This window comes from Mixophyes fleayi, chromosome 1, assembly GCF_038048845.1.
Source record: "Mixophyes fleayi isolate aMixFle1 chromosome 1, aMixFle1.hap1, whole genome shotgun sequence".
NCBI classification, from domain to species: Eukaryota; Metazoa; Chordata; class Amphibia; order Anura; family Limnodynastidae; genus Mixophyes; species Mixophyes fleayi.
The window spans coordinates 82,540,041-82,559,346 of NC_134402.1; the positions used below are offsets into that span (position 1 = coordinate 82,540,041).

General features: G+C 37.4%; 1 protein-coding gene across 1 annotated transcript in view; it reads left to right on the top strand.

Moving 5' to 3' along the window:
• GPM6A (glycoprotein M6A) overlaps positions 1-17,830 on the top strand; it is a 133,458-nt gene extending 115,628 nt beyond the window's left edge. The window contains exons 4-7 of the mRNA XM_075197577.1: positions 1,929-2,082; positions 3,441-3,517; positions 7,058-7,123; positions 14,387-17,830. Coding sequence (XP_075053678.1) covers positions 1,929-2,082; positions 3,441-3,517; positions 7,058-7,123; positions 14,387-14,539 — 450 coding nt within the window. The 3' untranslated portion in view covers positions 14,540-17,830. The remainder of the gene's footprint in view (positions 1-1,928; positions 2,083-3,440; positions 3,518-7,057; positions 7,124-14,386) is intronic.
• The last annotated feature ends 1,476 nt before the right edge of the window (positions 17,831-19,306 follow it).

Sequence of the window (19,306 nt, forward strand, 5' to 3'; positions counted from 1 at the left end):
TAATGATTTTAATAATACTTAAGAAAGAAATGTTGAATGATTTCATACGCTTTCAATTCAATTCAACCCAGCATATAGGGTTTATCTTCACTTGCCATTGCAGTATAAAGTGTCATAAAAGCTAATCCAATGTAAGGCATTCTTCATAAATAAAGTGTGAAGGATTTCATTAATGCTATAATTGGTGCCAAGAACTGTCAGTGAATAGGCAGCAGATTCTAATTAGCAAGATTAACAAGAGCACAGATGGAATGCAGGAAATAAAGTAAGCATCCTTGTAGATTGTATTTGGAGTACATACTGTATGATAATAAATGATCTGTTCACAAGCTTGCCAACCAGCACATATAGATCGAGGCATGTTTAAGTAAATTACTTATTCTTTCTCTTATCGCTTACTGCACCATTATATAGCCGCAGAGTCAAAGGTACAGGGTAACAAACAGTGACGTCGATAATAAAATTAACGAAGGTCAAGCCAAAAAAGCCTGCTCAGCAGTGCAAATACTCACTGTGTGCCTCTGTGTAAATGCATCTACAATTTTGGCAGGGTGCATAGGCTGCTGAGCTCGCAGGGACTGGTTGAGGATATGGTGGACACTGCCCATTTTTTCACTATTTATTCCATTTTTACAGTACACTGTGTGTGGAGGAATGAATTTCTAGGTGAACACCAAGCATTGTAAAATGTTGCTTCACTCTCGTTATTTATTTTAGCCATAAATAAGGCTAAAACAGTACAGTTTGAGAGAAAGGGTTGGTAATAAAGTGGTATGAGGTCAGACTTTTATGTGACATGTACGTTTCACCTCCCCGAGGTATTCCGCCTCTCTGCACACTGGATCACATGTTCACTTTGCAGAGGCTGCTCCCGAGTATGGATAGGAGGAGTGCACCTCTTTGTGCACCACCTTGTGCGTTAGGCAGACCATGGAGATGCACCAGTGCACAACCAAGGTGTTTTGCTGTGCATTCCGGATGAATAAAAAGCTAGTAGCAATTAGATGTTTGTGTGCTTTCTCTCAGTGTAGCTTCATTAATTGCCGAACATTAACCTCTATAATCTATTGCAGTATATAAGAACCCATGGTATCAGTAATGATCAAAGAGGCCACCATATTAGAAATATATACACTAAATAAAAGGCTGTCACTATTGCTATAATAAGTCAGCAGGATTCATGTGGTAATGGGTAAACCAGCATTATTGGTTGCTAGAAAAGTCTAAGCTTTCTAAGGATAGCATCTGTGCCAAACCTGTAGTCATTTAATACCCTGCAGTGATCTATTCAATGAAAAATAGCTCCTCTAATAACAGACAGAAACCTTTCTGTGTGATGGCTGCTCAACTGCAATTTCTTACAGTGCCTCTTTTTCTATGTCCAAATCATTCTGAATATATATATATATATATATATATATATATATATATATATATATATATATATATATATTTATTTCCCCACAAGCAATATATTTAAAAAAGTGGCCTGCATGTTTTATACTGAATGTATTTATTTATAAGGAACGCTAATCTCAAATGAAACTTACTTTATATAAATACATTTTAGTATCTTCTATTAATATATATGTAAATGTTCCAGAAAACTTTCAGAACAGAATATATTTGAGATAAAGTTGTGATCATGGTTATGAGGGAAGTTTTGCTATGCATAACGGACTTCCTGTATGTAGGTTCATTGAAGCACAAAAACAGTCTGTCAAGGCATGGGGACTTAGACTTATATATATTTATCAATGCTATTAGTTGCTTTTACGTTTAAGGTAACTTGTATTTTATGTTTAGAGGTCCTTTTAAATGTATAAAATATATTTCCTTAAATTGAAAACATTGTGAAGCAAATGTAACAATGTAAGTTTTGTTATTGCTTTAGATAAAATGGGTATTCATTTGTTTCTGTTTTTTAGTTTATTATGCTGACATACCTCTTCATGTTAGCCTGGCTTGGAGTCACAGCTTTCACCTCCCTACCGGTCTACATGTACTTCAATGTTTGGACTGTTTGCCGGAATGCAACTTTAGTTGGCGAAGCTAACTTTTGTTTGGATCTTCGTCAGTTTGGTATGTGACATTTTTCTTTTTTTGATTTCAAATTACTGGTAGTTCTTTACACTGATACGTAGCAAATTGAGGCAGGACAGTAGGTCCTGCCACTTGGCATAAGCTCTAAACACCAGGATTGCTCTCTAATTTGTGCTTGCACACAAGTAGTGAAATTACATGCTTCCAAGGTGCCCAATGTTGATCTGGTTCTCACAAGCAGTCATTTGGGGTCAAATGCCCAGTATCTCCAACAATGTCACAGCATGTGGGGCCACCTTAACTATATTCTTCTAATTGTGCAAAAAAAAAGTATGCTCTGTGAAACATATGTTCTATTTTTACATTTGTGAAACATGATGGTAAACTGCACAAGTTAGTCTTACCCTGACTTACAGCTACCACTCTGTTCATTAGAGGACTGGCAATGCTTGTTCAGGGGATCAGGTATGGGTAAATGGGCCGAATTACCACGTCATCATTCCACAGTTGCATTTACACAATCTTTTGTTAAACTGCAATCTTTTCTGTGCTGTGATAATTAGTGTAGTCTGTTGTATAAAAACAGGATTGACTAGACAATAATATCGCCCAACAAAATATAATATACTCGGCAATAATGGCCTGTAAAATATTTAGTAATATATCGAGTGTCTTGCCGTTTTCCCCAGTGATATTGCACTAGCAAGATGTATGTCAGTGACAAGGATGCAACAAGGCCATAGCAAATAAAAATGTGGTGAAGCTGGAGAAGGCTTCAAACAAAATGTACCCTCTACAAATATTCAAAGCTAAACCATATTTGATACCTAGTATAATGTGCTGAGGAATTCCTTGTGCTTTATACACCTAATCAAACCATATCTGCTGACAAGTATGTAACATTAAGCCATATCAGGTGCCAAGTCTAATATACACACTTATGTATTTGCTGATGCCATAAGCCTGTGTCCCTGAATAATATAATAAAGGTATTTATTTTTTATAATGTTTGTCTCCTGTAGTCTTCTGGTCAGAAGTTCTAATGAACTTTATTCTAACTCCTTTTAGATGTTTCCATATATGTATAGGATATATATTTATAAAGGAAAGCAATATAATGTATCACAGCAGGTGAGGATGAAATGTGTTGCACTTATAACATGTGCATTCCCTGGTAGGGAATAAGTGTGATACATCATGTCCATTTGTTCTTAACACTATTAAATGTTGTTGTTTTTTCTCAAATGTATATTATTGATCTGATATCTAGTGAACTTAAAGTTGCAAATTAGATGTTGCCTCATAGGTGTTTGTAACACTTGTGAAGTATTTCAATATGAAATAACACATTTTGTAGCTAAGTCTTACACTTATTTCAAATGTCTGATTTATTGCAGGTATTGTAACTATTGGAGAAGAAAAGAAATTGTGTACGCCGTCAGAGACCTTCCTCCGGATGTGTGAATCTACTGACGTGAGTTATATAGTCCCTCCTACATCTAACTTACACACAAGTCTTTCCTCGCTAAGGCAAACGTGCTGAATGACAACAGCAAGTATAATTAAACCAAGGCATGAAAACATTAGTATAATTCAGTTAGAAAGTGTTAGTAAATATTAATTTTACTGTGTACTGTAGGTGCAATACAAAAGTTGCTAGCTGTGCTAGCTAGTGATATGCATACGTGTAGCTTATAATACAAGGAGTGTGCCATGTCAGTCTTCACTCTCTGTCAGCACTTACACCTGCCCTGTAGCTGTTGTAACGGTTGAAACGGATGATGATGCTTCATCATCACCATTTATTTATATACTTATGAGAAACACAGGGCTTAAATTGGCAACATCTGACCCTCACTGTACATGACCTACGTTCGTGCGCCCCTTTTCCCCCCCGTTCCACCTCTCAAGTTGTAAGCAGTCGTAAGCATGATTTGTGCTCAGTCATGAATTGCATGCAGGTTCTTTCATTGGGGTATGGTCCATTTCTGAGCATACTCAGAGCTATTTCAAGCACGATACGACAAGCAAACTGACTTATGTCCAAACATGAATCAGGCCCATAGTGTGTAACATTAGTAAAAGCAGTAACTATAGAGATTGATTAATATATGGTGCTCACCTTTTTAAGGAGATCACTCCAGATGTTCCCCAGATCTCCTTCTCAGATAAACTCCACAGTTAATAAATGAAACCTAAAAATAAAAAGATATAGGGATTGGTGCATATTTGGGCATATGTCTGTTTGTACTGAACATTTATACCAACAGATGGGCACACCTACGTCCATATGCAGAGCTCCTTGTATCTGACACTTGCGCCTCCTTACGCTAAGCGAGGCGGGACCAGCAAAAGGATGACCTGGACGCAGCTATATATGGGCTGGTCAGGAGCCATGTCTGTTGCGGCTGCTGAAGGGCTGGAGCAGGATCTATGCTACTGATAACCGCAAAATACCACTACCAGCTCTAGGCTGGACTGGTGACACTATACAGGGGAATCTTGCAGCGTGGGGTCCAACTCTTATAGGGGGGATTTCAATTCCCCCCAAATTAGCGCGGCATTAAAACTATTACTGTTATTACGGTAGTTTTAACCCGGCTTTCTGCTCACATCTCAGGGGGCCGTGAGCAAAAAGGCGGCTTTAAAAATACTGTAATAACGGTAATAAAGCACATTATTACCGTAATAGTGGTAATAAAGCGCATTATTACTGTAATAGTGGTAATAATGCGCAGGCCGCGTTACTTTTACCCTTAATGCGGCCAATTGAATTCCCCCCTTAATGTCACTTAGCTCTAATCTGTTCAGCAAGGGGCTGAAGCCCCTATGATCGAGCCCCGAGGGATTATTGTAATTTGATTATACGAAATCCATTCAAAGCTAGTAAACCTTAAACAATACCATTCAAAGCTAATTACTGATTGGTTGGATATGTTAGGAAATAAATCTCATTTATAGCATCAGTTGAGAGTAAACGACATCTTTTCACTATAATATTACTATACTGGCAGTGTTCCGTCTTGGTTGAGTGCTCTTCAAATTACATTTTATGACATCTCCACACTAAAGAACTGTATTGTATATCTGTTATTCAGTGCAACCTTGCAGAATTGAGTTAGATTTTAACAAATAAAGTTGACTAGATATGTCAGTTGAAATTAAGAACTTATTTTACAACACGTTTAAATGCAGTAAGTCCGCAAAGAACATGAGCATAGATGGAGAATAGATGGAAAATAAATGTAGAAAAAAGGATCATGATCACAGAATGAACATATAAGGTGATTTTTGTTATGGGCACATATAAAAAGGACATAATATGTGCCTAAATAGATATCACCTTTAGTTTCGTATGTATGTACAAGTTAACCCGTGCATGATACTCATGCATTCTAGTCAAATCAAGCTACTTAAGGTGTTAAAAAGGTTCTTGTCATGCATTTGGGGCTAGGCCAGGCCTCCTCAGGGGAAGAGCGTTACTTCCCGACGTAAGCGCCATTTTTAACGTGGTTTTGTCCACATGTCACCACCTCATCATTCTTCTCCATCACCTCATCCATCATCTTCATCGCCACATCCTTAATCTTCATCGTCTTACTGTTCTAAAACCTCTCGACACACAATGTTTCTGCTAAACACCTTATCGCTGTGCTCAATCAGTCTTCCTTGAAGGGCAGTATTCATAACCTGCACTTTCACATCACTGCTTCTCTGTACTCGTGAAAATGCGACATACAATAGTCCATAACCAAAGACAGGCTCTGGAAAATAAATACCCACACGGTCAAGTGTTTGACCCTGTGACTTGTTAATGGTCATAGCAAATGCCGCCTTCAAAGGGAACTGCCGCCGTCTTAGTTTAAACGGCAGTCCTGTTTCGGATGGACATAAGTCAATCCGAGGTATCATCACCTTCTCTCCTTCAGCAAACCAAGTCAAAACTTCTGCTTGTATCACATTCGTTTTCAGTGCTGTCACTACTAATCGAGTGCCATTGCACAGTCCTCTCTTAACATTCAGATTTCTCAATAGCTTAATAATGCTTCCAACTTTCAATCTTAATCTGTGCCTTGGCATTCCGGAAGGAGTCAAGAGTTTGAGCCCTCAACTCGTAAATTTAGCCTTTACTACCCCTCCCACGGGGGGAAAGGAGGATAATGGAAGTTAACTTACTTCACTATTATAATTTTTTTGTCAAATAATGTCAGTATACCAAATTTCAGGTCAATTGGATGAGCCCTTTCTGAGAAAATAGTTTTTTCCACACACACACACACACACACACACACACACACTAACACACGCCGCTAGGCTTATATATATTAGATCATTGTTAATTTATTGGAAATTGTACATTAAAGTAGACTGAAAAGTAAAATGATGTTATGATAAATAATGAAAACATAAAGCGTTTGCCAATTGCAGTTATTATATAATGTTGAGGTGCATGGCACTTTGAATTTCATTGGAAACCATTTTAGTGTTTATCAATTTTTAGAATAATTTAAGCTGTGTAATTACATAGCATTTGCCAAAATAGATATTTTAGTCTTCTGTTCTGATAAAAACACATTTACTTCAATCTGAGTAATCTCTATTTATTATCTTGTTCAATTTTCCCTTACATATATAAAGTTCAACACATGGTGAATGTGTGGGCTCAATGAATATTCACAAGAATGCAGCCTATTATTTCACTTTGAGCCTCTGTGATGCCGCTTGTTTCTCTAGGATTGATAGGCTGCTTTTTTATGAATATTGGCTCAGCCTACAAATTGAACACCTCCACATTGTGTAGGCAATGGGTACAATTTAAGTGGTCTCCATATAGTCAAACACTTACTTAAAGGAATTATGTTCTTGTATGTCATCTCTGCACATGCATACTGAACACTGGCAATTCTACTTTTGCAGTAGATAAACGGCACTGTATAAATTGTTTTTTCTCTGTTGTCTGTATTCGTTCATTCATTTTTTATTTATTTTCTTCTTCATTTTTTTTCCTCCTTAGCTGAACATGACATTCCACCTCTTTATTGTTGCATTGGCTGGAGCTGGAGCTGCAGTTATCGCTATGGTAAGGTGTTGATATCACAAACCTTTAAATAAAATGATGCTACAGCAGTTACATCTGTTATATAAGGATAAATACATGCTGTATAAATATATTTTTGACATAGTTTAATTAATGAAATAACTAATTTGCATATCCTGACATTCTAATTGACAATATTTTAAATAATTTCAATGTACATGTTGCCCCCAGTTCACTGGTTTTGTGGTGTAGGTGGATGCCCTCGGCACTTAGCTCTGGATCAGTCAGACTAACTCCTCAATTAAGGCGATCTAACGCGAACTAAGAGATCTAAACTGAACAGGCACTTCTGTACATGCAGGTTTAGTAGCTAGTTAGGTGCTGACACAGGGGGAGTAGCTCTGTTCAAACACAGTTGGTAAGTGTAATGGTTTTGAGACCATCTCTCTTGGTGAAATAAATGAACAGTATAATACATCGTTCCTCTTGCCTGCACAGTTATTTACTGTAATACACATAAAGGCAGTGGCTTAAGCCAAAGATCTCAAGGGCTGACACTCTCTCTACTTTAGAATTGTCATTCTACCTCTCACCTTCACACTGCCAAACCCTGTATGTTTCCCTTGCTCTTTCTCAGTATCAGGTCTCTCTGCTAGCTGTATCTCAGGGGTAGGCCTGGCACACATGCCCTTGCTAGCAGTCTTCTTCTCTTGGACACAGCACAGCAGTGGGACAGAGAACTCCTGAGTTCCTAATACGAATAAAACACTAAGGGGCATATTCAATTAGGTTCTGTGATCGTGGTAACGTGCGGAGTGTGCATTATTGAAGGTAATACTGTACCGCAATAACTCACATTTTCCTTTGCAACCCTACGGGGTGCGATGGAAAATCAGAGTTATTGTGATGCTGCGGATTACCTTCGTGCCCCATTCTGGTACATTACTGCGATCCTGGGACCTGATTGAATATGCCCCTAAATGTATTAAGTAACATCAGATTTATTATACAGGAACAATGTGTTGCTAAAATATTTCTTAAAGAATGATTAGCAATAAGTAAAATCAATAATTCAGAATAACAAAAGCAATAATAATATTCCTATATGTTAATACTTCTATAACTTAAACAATGTGATTACAGCTATGCGTCACAGTACTCTGAGTACCTTTTTATAACCATCACATAAACAGTCTAAGAATAAAGTAATACAGTTCTAGTCCCTAATAACATAAAGAGCATTCATTTCAAACAATATACCACAAGCAAATGATATCACAGTCTGTGAATGCCCTTTAATGAAGTCCATCCTCAGCAGAGTGAATTAGCATAGATGTTTTCACTGGCCAGACTTTTGTATATGTGCACATTAGAACCGGACAGGAGGCACTTTTATTATAATGGAGGCACCCAATTATAATGGCAGTCTTGTAACTTCAGTACAGCGATCAGACATAGCAGTTACTCTCTCAGGTATGTACTGGATGGTTGGGTGAGGTACTCCCACTTGTGAAGTAAATGTCCCTGTAAATCATCTCACAGCTCTTAAAATGTAGGATATACAGTGTAGTGTGTGAGAATACACAGTCAGTTTGACTACACAGACCTGTTTCCTGTTGTGTAGATAGTTTTCAGCTCAATTCTGACTCACTGGTATCAGCTTTTGTTTTCAATCTTTGCAGATACAGGGTTCTGGCTGGTAACACACTTCAGCCCTTTGCAGCAGTCTGTCTCTCAGCAACGACACTTGCCTCACTTTTCCTCACAACAGCATAGCAGAAAAATGTATCTCTTTTCACAAAATGTATCCTCAGTCTTCACTCATACTAAGGCTCCTGCTCTCAACAGTCTCTGTCACCAAACTCTGGAACTATCCAGCAACCTTGGCTTTCCCTGGGTCTTAGTACCTCTCCTGTATCATGCCGTGACAAAGTCCTGTCTCAGAGGATCCTAGTGCCCTGCGGTTTTCTCCACTTCGCCGCTCAGCATTAACTGGGTTTCAGAGCCTTTCTCTGGATATCAAACTTGCACTTGGCTGTCGGTTCACTCTGTAATTCCTGTTCTCATTACAGTCAAATGAGATCTTAAAACATCAGTGCCTGAGTAGAGTCATGGTCACGATTAGCTCAATGGGACTTGTACTTAAACGTATGCTGTCTCAGAATTCCCAGGTGCACCAAACCTCCAGCCACAGGGGTTGGGTTACTGTTCTTTTAAACCCTAAGATCCCACTACACATTATCTGGCACGCCATCTGTGTTACCTAAATCTTATAAGACATCAACCACAATTATACATCAAAGGGGCATTACATACGTTTTCACACAATATTAATGGGGAAGCATTCATTGAAAAATACAAGATATGGACATAATTTTGCGAACTGAAATAGTTTTATATTAGTACAATAGATTTACCTGATTTCTCCAGGTGACTGGGGTACATTTGTAATGAGATCACATTCACAGTTTTGCTATGTGGTGGATATACTTAAAATATTTTTTAAACTACTTTTGTATCTTAGTAAAATTCAAATTGTTGTCTACGGGGCAAATGTCTTTTAGTAGTATAGTAAAATAAAAAACTTTTTATCTTTAGTGATTTATACAGGGGGGAAAAAGGCAAATAAGCAAACACTAAATATAAATTCCAATGGTTTTTATAGTTATGATTAAGTTATGTTTAATATCAGTGGTCTAGTTCTCCTGAGTATGGGGATACAATATGCATGTCCAGTATTAAGGCATAATAGAGTTATAATGCCTAAAGTTAATTTTATGATATGTTTTGCATTTTTCTTACTATTATTTTTTAAAATTATTATTACTTATTTATTTTTAACCAGGAAAGCTGTCTCAGGCTTCCCCTGTTGTCAGCAGTAGTAGAATCATAGAAACCACAGTTAGTTTCAGTTACAAAAAACATACCAGTGCTGAGACATATTTCACCTTCAGCACTAAGGGCTTTGCTATACTGAGTAACTTCCTGATTGTGACACTATTAACACTTGTACACATGTACAGTGATTGGGTGGTTAGCCACCGTAAGCAACTTCACTGGAACCCTTTGCTGTCATTGACAGCTGTGTTCCGGATATTGGGTGACAATCTGCTGAGCGTGTACACCATATTTCAGACCACAACAGGTTAATGACTATAGTTAATTAAGAGTATTTTATTTGCAAATGCACTTTGCTTTTTAATAACAAAGTTCAAGCCTATACATTGCTAACATTCCGAAATTAGAAAAATCAGGACAAACCACACCTGGAACTGATCAAACTATGAACCCCTGCCAATGGTTTATGGCTGTTTAGACCTACAAAAATCAAGACAGTCCAAGGGAAATCAGGACTGTTGACAGGTATGTAGAACCATGTCAAAGCTTCAAACCACAGTATCCATTGCTTAGCTCCCGCGATGAACAATAAACCTTTTGGAATGCTTGCTTCACGTAAACAATAAGGGCCTGGTTCATCAAGAAATGCAAAGTGAGCATAATTTTAATAAATTGAACTGAACCTGCACGCAAGTGCTGCCATATTCAAGTTCAAGCAGATCTGAAGAAACTTTCTAGTTGAATACGGGTCTAAGTACACTCTGCCTATACGTCACTTGCCATATGCATTCAGACACAACACAGTACAGGATACACACAATGTATGTGTATATATAAAGTCCCATCAGAATGCACAGATTAGTCATTAATAAAATACTTTAAAAAAATCTTTTTATTTTTTCCCCATGACATGCATATCATGATGTTTTTTATGCCTTCTGTACATAAAATTCATGTTTACAATTGCTCTTCATTGCAAACACATGTTGTAGCATGCATAACTGACCATTATCACTATCAATCGGCACTTACGCCTACCCTGTAGTTGGTGCAAATGATACAGCTGAAAATTATGTATCTGAAAGCTGCCCAGAGCTTGAATCGAGCAGAGGTGCATGCTGTCAATCCTGGCACACCCTTACTGTACATTTACTACGTGCATACGTCCCTTCTCTGCCCCATTCTGCCCTTGAACTCATAGGCCATCGAAAGTGTCCTTGGTGTTTTGAAGATGAATTACATGCACTTGTGTTCACTGGCGTATAGTTCACTTCTGAGCATGCGCAGTCATTTTATGCAAAATACGGCACATATTGGCAATTACATTCCTTGATGAATCTGCCTCTAATTAGCTTGAACAAATGCCTCTCATTCACATGTCTACTAGTTCATTTGAGTAAGGGGAGGCGAAAATTGGGGAAAGTAAAGTGACAAATTAGCCAAATGCAGTTAATTTTACACTTTATTTCTAGAGTATCAATCCTATAACTGCCACAGATTACTGTATTGTAATGCATTATAGGATTATATTTTTCCTAAAAATAAATATGATCTTAATCTAAGTATATATGTACATGTATCAAATGTATGTAAACAAAATAATACAAATAAAAAAATAAAACGCAAATACTTCTAATTTAATAAAAGTTCAATAAAATAAAACACATTGTCATATCTAATGTTACAAAAATGTTCCAGATACTGACCATGAAGCCTCTTTCCTAAAGCAGTATGAATAATCAGTCATAGGTTAGTCTGCAAAAGCTCTGCTACCAACATTATCCATTGTGTTTCTATGGCAATGTAGCTAGAGGATGTATCAGAATGTTATAAAAATACAACGGAATCATGAATCTACTTCACTTATTTAAATGTACACTATTTGATGTCTCCTTAAGTACTGAAAAGTACTACTTGACAACATGGAAAAATGACACAGAGAATGGCTTGAAGCACATCACATGTCCAATCCATCATAGCAATAAATTATGGGCATGTAGAGAGTTTAGCATTTTGCACAGAATTTTCGATTCTCAGATTAACACAACAATACATTTTAAAGAAGACTGCTATACCGTACCATTAGCTTGTTAACATGATTAATGTTATTTATTATGTGAATAATTTATCTTTCACAATGTGCATAATTACATGAGGGATATTTTTTATGTTTAGGAGTCCTCTTACTAAGCTGTCATGCTCTGCATTCTATATATTCAGAATAAAACAAACAACACATTTGTCTCTATAATCAGCTTCACCTGCTGGTCAGTATATGCCAGGGTTTCCCAAACCCAGTCCTCAGGGCTCCCTAACAGTGCAGGTTTTCCATATCTCCTTGCTGGAGCACAGGTTTATTCATTACTGACTGCCACATTGTAACAGATCCACAGGTGGTCCTAATTATGTCACATGTGATCTGGAAAACCTGCACTGTTAGGGAGCCATGAGGACTGGGTTTGGGAAACCCTGGTCTGTGCATTGCAGACTAATAAGAGGTCTCACTCTTACAAGGCTGCCATAGTAACTGTTGATGTTTGCCTTTTTTCATTGCTAACTGCTACTGCTAAGTTTTGGTTAAAGTACAGTCATGGCCAAAAGTTTTGAGAATGACACAAGTATTGGTTTTCACAAAGTTTGCTGCTTCATTGTTTTTAGACCTTTTTGTCAGATGTTGCTATGCTATACTGAAGTAAAATTACAAGCATTTCATAAGTGTGAAAGGCTTTTATTGACAATTACCTTCATTTTATGCAAAGAGTCAATATTTGCAGTGTTGACCCTTTTTTTGAAGACCTGCAATTTACCCACATGCTGTCTCTTGCCTAATCAATGCTTGGAGTTTGTCAGAATTGGTCGGTTTTTGTTTGTTCACCCGCCTCTTGAGGATTGACCACAAGTTCTCAATGGGATTGAGCTCTGGGGAGTTTCCTGGCCATGGATCCAAAATTGTGATGTTTTGATCCCGAGCCATTTAGTTATCACTTTTGTCTTATGACAAGGTGCTCCTCCATCATGCTGGAAAAGACATTGTTCATCACCAAACTGTTCTTGGATGGTTGGGAGAAGTTGCTCTTGGAGGATGTTTTGGTACCATTCTTTATTCATGGCTGTGTTCTTAGGCAGAATTGTGAGTGAGCCCACTCCCTTGGCTGAGAAGCAACCCCACACATGAATGATTTCGGGATGCTTTGCTATTAGCATGACACAGGGCTGATGGTAGTGCTCAACTTTACTTCTCCAGACAAGTGTTTTTCCAGATGCCCCAAACAATCTGATGACTTTACCCCAATCCTCTGCAGTCCAGTCCATGTACCCCTTGCAAAATATCAGTCTGTACCTGATGTTTTTCAAGGAGAGAAGTGGCTTCTTTGCTGGCCTTCTTGACACCTTCCATCCTCCAAACTTCTTCACCTCACTGTGAGTGCAGATGCACTCACACCTGCTGCTGTAATTCCTGAGCAAGCTCTGCATTGGTGGTGCGCCGATCCCGCAGCTGAATCAACTTTTGGAGACTGTCTGGCGTTTGCTGGACGTTCTTGGGTGCCATGAAGCCTTCTTTACAACTATTTAACCTGTCTCCTTGAAGTTCTTGATGATCCGATAAACGGTTGATTTAGGTGCAATCTTACTAGCAGCAATATTCTTGACTGTGAAACCCTTTTTGTGCAAAGCAATGATGACTGCACGTGTTTCCTTGCAAGTAACCATGGTTAACAGAGGAAGTACAATGATTTCAAGCACCACTCTCCTTTTAAAGCTTCCAGTCTGTTATTCTAGCTCAATCAGCATGACAGAGTGATCTCTAGCCTTGTCCTCGTCAACACTCTCACCTTGCGTTAACAAGAGAATCACTGACCTGATGTCAGCTGGTCCTTTTGTGGCAGGGCTGAAATGAAGTGGAAATGTTGTTTTTGGGATAAAGTTCATTATCATGGCAAAGAGGGACTTTGAAATTAATTGCAATTCATCTGATCACTCTTCATGACATTGTGGAGTATATGGAAATTGTTATCATAAAACCTGAGGCAGCAGACTCTAGGAAAAATAGTATTTGTGTCATTCTCAAAACTTTTGTCCATGACTGTATACTCCTGTAATAAACAACAATCAGCCAGATATGAAAGATGAGGTGCACAGCTTCAGGTGTGAGATTAGGAACTTCAACAAACTGCAAGCAATGGTAGGGATGAAATTCTCCTAAAAAGCAGTTGGGAAAGTGTAACTTATTGCACAAATGCAAATTTTAGATTTCTTGAGTTGGCACATATAAATATTTATTTTAAGTCAAATTACATTTTTCTTTTAGGAGCATCATCTCCTTTATGATATTCTCTATTACATTACTAGTGTAATGTCATTTAATCAGCTGTGACATATACAGTGCATTTTATGTACCCTGCTATAAATTCAATGGAAATTCAGCGCTATGTTTACCTTCTTTCCTTTGTTTCTTATTTTCTAAAGGTCCATTACTTAATGGTACTATCTGCTAACTGGGCCTATGTGAAAGATGCATGCCGAATGCAGAAATACGAAGACATCAAGTCCAAGGAAGAACAGGAACTTCATGACATCCACTCAACCCGCTCTAAAGAGCGGCTCAATGCTTACACATAAAACTAAGCTACTACATCTTTGTAACATTTAAGTTCTTTGTTGTTTCAACTAACAGCCTCCCTTCCATTGTACATGAAAATTAAGTGCTTTTCCTAAAAGATAGGTTGAGTGTCATCTATCTACGTAACCTTGATTGACCAGCACTTGGCATCTTCACAGTGGTCTGTGTGACAATGTCATATAATATGGAACACCCTAATAGTCTTTCCTAAATTGTCATAAGGTGACTGGTTTCTTAGATGAAGAAAATTAACTGTTATATAAAGAGGTTTGTTTCCTTTTTTAACCACTTTATATGTGTTTTGCATAAAACATTTTGCATTGTTTCCTATGTTTTTGAAGAGAAAGCTTTTTATACTTTTTAGTTTTGAGTTTCAAAAACTACTTTTACCTACAGGTAAACTTCAAAGGGACCGTTGTACAGGAAGCATGTACAGTAATCTGCGTACTGCTCTAAGTTCTAAACCATGCATGGACTGTTCAGGCTTCTCAGTAGTGTTTTGGCCCTATGAGTAATCATGGGTATAATATCTGTTTGGCAGATTAAGAGGTGCTTCTGTATTGGTGTTATATATTAGTATTAATGTACGCTTTTAAATTCTCAGTTTTCAAGTTCTAGCAATCACAGTGATAGAGTCATCTGTTTAAAATTGTGAGCATGCATAACGTAGTGCTAATGCATGGGCACGCCCCATTTGAATGACGTCTTTTGCCTAGTTATTTCTCCAACTTGTTAGTGATGTTTAGCCATCAGATAATCTATAGGTAACATAAATATCTAGACATTTGGCTATTATTTGATCCTATCTTTTTTAAAACCTGTTGTAAAATATGTCATGCTATCAAACTAATTACATGTGCTCTCATGTATTATTTCATCCGTTCTTTCAAATTTGAAGTATCATATATTGTGTCCCTGGGTATACAGCATTTCCATCCTTTCCAGTCATGGACTTGTATATGTCGTTATGCTTCGAGATCATTGTAGCAAATGTACAGGCTTTTATTTTAAACATTGTACTAATATAATGTAGGGTTTTAATAACTGTGTTACTGGACCAAATTTGCTGTTGTTTTTCAATTCTGCCTCTTGGAATGCTCTGGGAATGCTGTAAAGTGTATTTTAGATTTAAAATTTCTGGCAAGAATCCTACATTGTTTTGTGCACTTTCAGTGTAAGTGCATTGTTAAACTAGCTAGTTCATGGGGTTAATCCACCACTATCATCTGTTGTTGGGAGGGGGGTGGATTGTTGGCTCCACTCTTAAAATGACAATTTTTACAGGATTTTGCACTTCTAATAATGGAGAAGCTGGTTGGTCAGTGTTGATAAAGTGGCAATGGGGAGTTCCATCCCCTACTCATAGAATGTTTTCACAGTACATCTGTGAGACCATATTGATGCATCACATTTTTCCTCTGATTGTGTTCAGCATTTGTGCTAAAGGTATGATACATACACACATGTGATTTTTAGAGGTATATAACATATGCTTCATCCTGCATAAGGAAACATCCACATTTACTGCAATGTCTCTTGAATTCTACCAGTCTGTAGTTACATATTAGAAAGTGGAATATTGCATGCAAATATGCTTACATGTATCTATTTCTCAGTTGCTTTAGTACATATTCATATTTTGTTACTGAGCTATATAATTCATGAGGAGATGAAATCGGAATAATTCCAGGGATCTCTTCAGTTGCGGGGACCTTTCAAATTTTAGGGACGTCTTCAACCGATTGACAAAATCAAGATAACGTTACGCATTACATGGCCAAATGACCCTCTATAAACTTCAGTCTGAGGAAAAAGGTAATTCTGAAATTTTGACATTTAGAGGGTGAAAAAAAGCTATTCTAGATGCCCCAAATCTCCTGAATACAGCTGTTTTAGGGCTTGTTCACACAGGCATTGAAAAATAATTCTAATCAAAACTAGAAAAAAAGTATAGTTTGTAGTGTGTTCTCAAGGCTTCCCTGCAGCATAGTGTACTATGTACCTAATAGAATTCCATTGTATTTTACCGGGCATTAATGCTATAGGTAATATTAAAATTAATGAAAAACAAAGGAATGCTTCTTAGAGTGTGTGTACACATTTATTTGCTTTCATTATTTTTTTGGACTTTCAGCGTAAAAACATGTGTACAAAGCCTTGTAGTAAACTAAACTTTTAGGGTTCATGCACTTGAGCATATTGACTTAAAGTTTACCTATCGCCTAGACATAGTGGAGACAACTTTTTCATTGGCTGAACCAAACTTTATAAAAAAGAAGCCAGTCAAAACACAATAAATGATTGACATTACTGCGGTTTGAAGCAACAAGTACTTTGGATGGATAGACCCGTAAACCACACTTTTTATCACATTTGACATGGGTGGCATCAGCAGGCCATATTTGGCCAAAGGGGGCATCCCAGTAAGTCTTGACTATGAGGTCATAGCACAGATCATTTTATAGGGATCCAAAGCAAGTTTCTCGAGGCTCAGCGATGTCACAGGTTCTTTGTACATTGATAGGCTGCATTCTAAGGTGTATGTATGTGGCAGGTACACCTTAGTACCCACAGCTACCCCATGGTGTATTGGAGAAGTAAGTGACTCACATATGTTCAAAACCCCATGTGAAAGAGCCCTTAGTTTTTACTGGTTCTAATTTATTAATTAATTTTCTTATCATTTCAAAATATAGTTGTTTTTTTTATCTTCCAATGTAAACACTAGAATCGCTGTGTGTTTGACTGGGCCATATCCCACCTGCTCTGCATCATTTAGTCATCTCATGATTTTCCCAATATTTTTTTGTATCTAATATAGTGCATTCATCATGGGGATTTTTGTAAAGAAATTCACTAAGCATAATACTAATATAGTTACTTGTTGCATGCTTAAACATTTAGTAGTATTAGTTACATTTTATTTTGACAATTATGTCTGTCAACAGTTCTCAGATTTGTGCAGTATTAAAAAAAAAAACAAAAACCAATTTAAGAATATTCTTCTAAACCTCTTTCAAATTCTATATTGTAGTGTTTCAGTTTTGTGTCTCAAGCAGTTTGTGATTTTTAAACTAATGTCCTATGGATCAGTGTAATAATGTTGATGCTTTTTTTGGCTTTCCTCTGGTATTAGAGTTTGTATTTTCACAAAGAATGCTTTGTAGCAGGCATTATAATTAATCTGTTTTGTACATAAATGTGCCAACAGCTTCATGCTGGCGTTTTTGAAATGTAGAACAAAGTGCTTGCAAAATGTAATAAACACACTTGTGTACTTTGTGTATCTACTGGTTGTCACTGCTTTTTTCTTTTTTCCCAATTACACCCTTGGAGTTCTCAATCAACTTATAATCAAAGTCAAATTTTCTAATGCAAACCTATCTTTGAAATGACTAATTGCAACTTATGGTAAGTTTAGAAACGAAATAACACGCTGACATATGTTTTTGTAGAATTTTCAAGGTTTACGTTATTACTTTATCTTAGACATACTGTAGCATAAAGCATATACTTGGCATTATTATTCATGTGGTGTCATAGTTGGAAAAGTTAGAGAAATTAGATGTGCATGTGTTTGTTGTCTATAAACATATTTATTAAATTCCAAATCAGTAATGTATTATTCTTAAAAGAAAATCACCCCTATGCTATAGAATTGCTTTTCTGCTCTTGGATAAGGTTACATAATTCTTAAAAATTAATCTGGAGACACATAAATCTATTGTTTAGTCTCACCGTCTTTTAAATCACACCAATTACTTGGAAACAAAAACCGCAATGAACTACATTGTATTATTGGAGTTCATTGAATAAAATGTATCATTGAGCTCCCATTGAATACAATATAGTTTATTAGTGGGGAGACCCCATATTGAATCTCCGCACTACTAAAAAATACAGAGCGGATTTCCCAGACTCGGACCAATTAGAGAGAAGCCACTCTATATTCATTAGAAGCTGACAGGGTAGGCTGTCGTCATTCTTGGCAGGTTTTTTAAAACAAATTTGTATTCTTATCACAGTGTGTTTGTTTATTTTTTTTTTACAGGTGAAATACAGGTCCCAGTGGGCCTTGGTTGCCAGGACATGCTTGTAGCTCTATAAGTGGCAGCATGCTTTGGCAGCTATGTGTTTGCTGGCACTTGTAGTTCTACCTTGGTTTCATACCCAAACAGTTTTGGAATGCCAGGGCTTGCTGGGACCAGTAGTGCACCATCAAAAAATTACTGATCAATCAATTTAGAGTTTACTACCCAACACACTTTGTCCATGGGTGTTTGGAAACAGCCTAGTGCATCAGTTCATGGCTTTCTTCTCAAGGTGGGGAGGTGGCCCAAATTTTTTTTTGGACCTGATCCCTTAGGAAATTCAGCCCTGTGCTTTAAAATGCTCAGTCGGAGAGACAGGGCAAGCTCCGGGTTATCCTGTTATAGTGTTATAACTGTCAGAGCCTAGTGCTGATAGACTGTTTTTCGTGAAGACTCCCGCTGTTTGTCTTACCAGTGCTGCGTCTCCCAACCCACGGTATGAGCGTTGGTGCTGGGAACACTCTTTTTGGTGAGGCATCATTTTTAGAATAAACATTTATTTATTTTATTTTTGAACACACTGCAAAGGACTTTGCGGCAGCCATTGGGTCGCTATAAAAGATACAACTACTCACAGTAGTTTCTCTTTACAAGGCAGCGCCGCTTTAAATTTAAACGCCAAAGACGCCGAACTCGCGGGTGTTGAAGAACCCGGAGCTTAATCCATTTACCCCT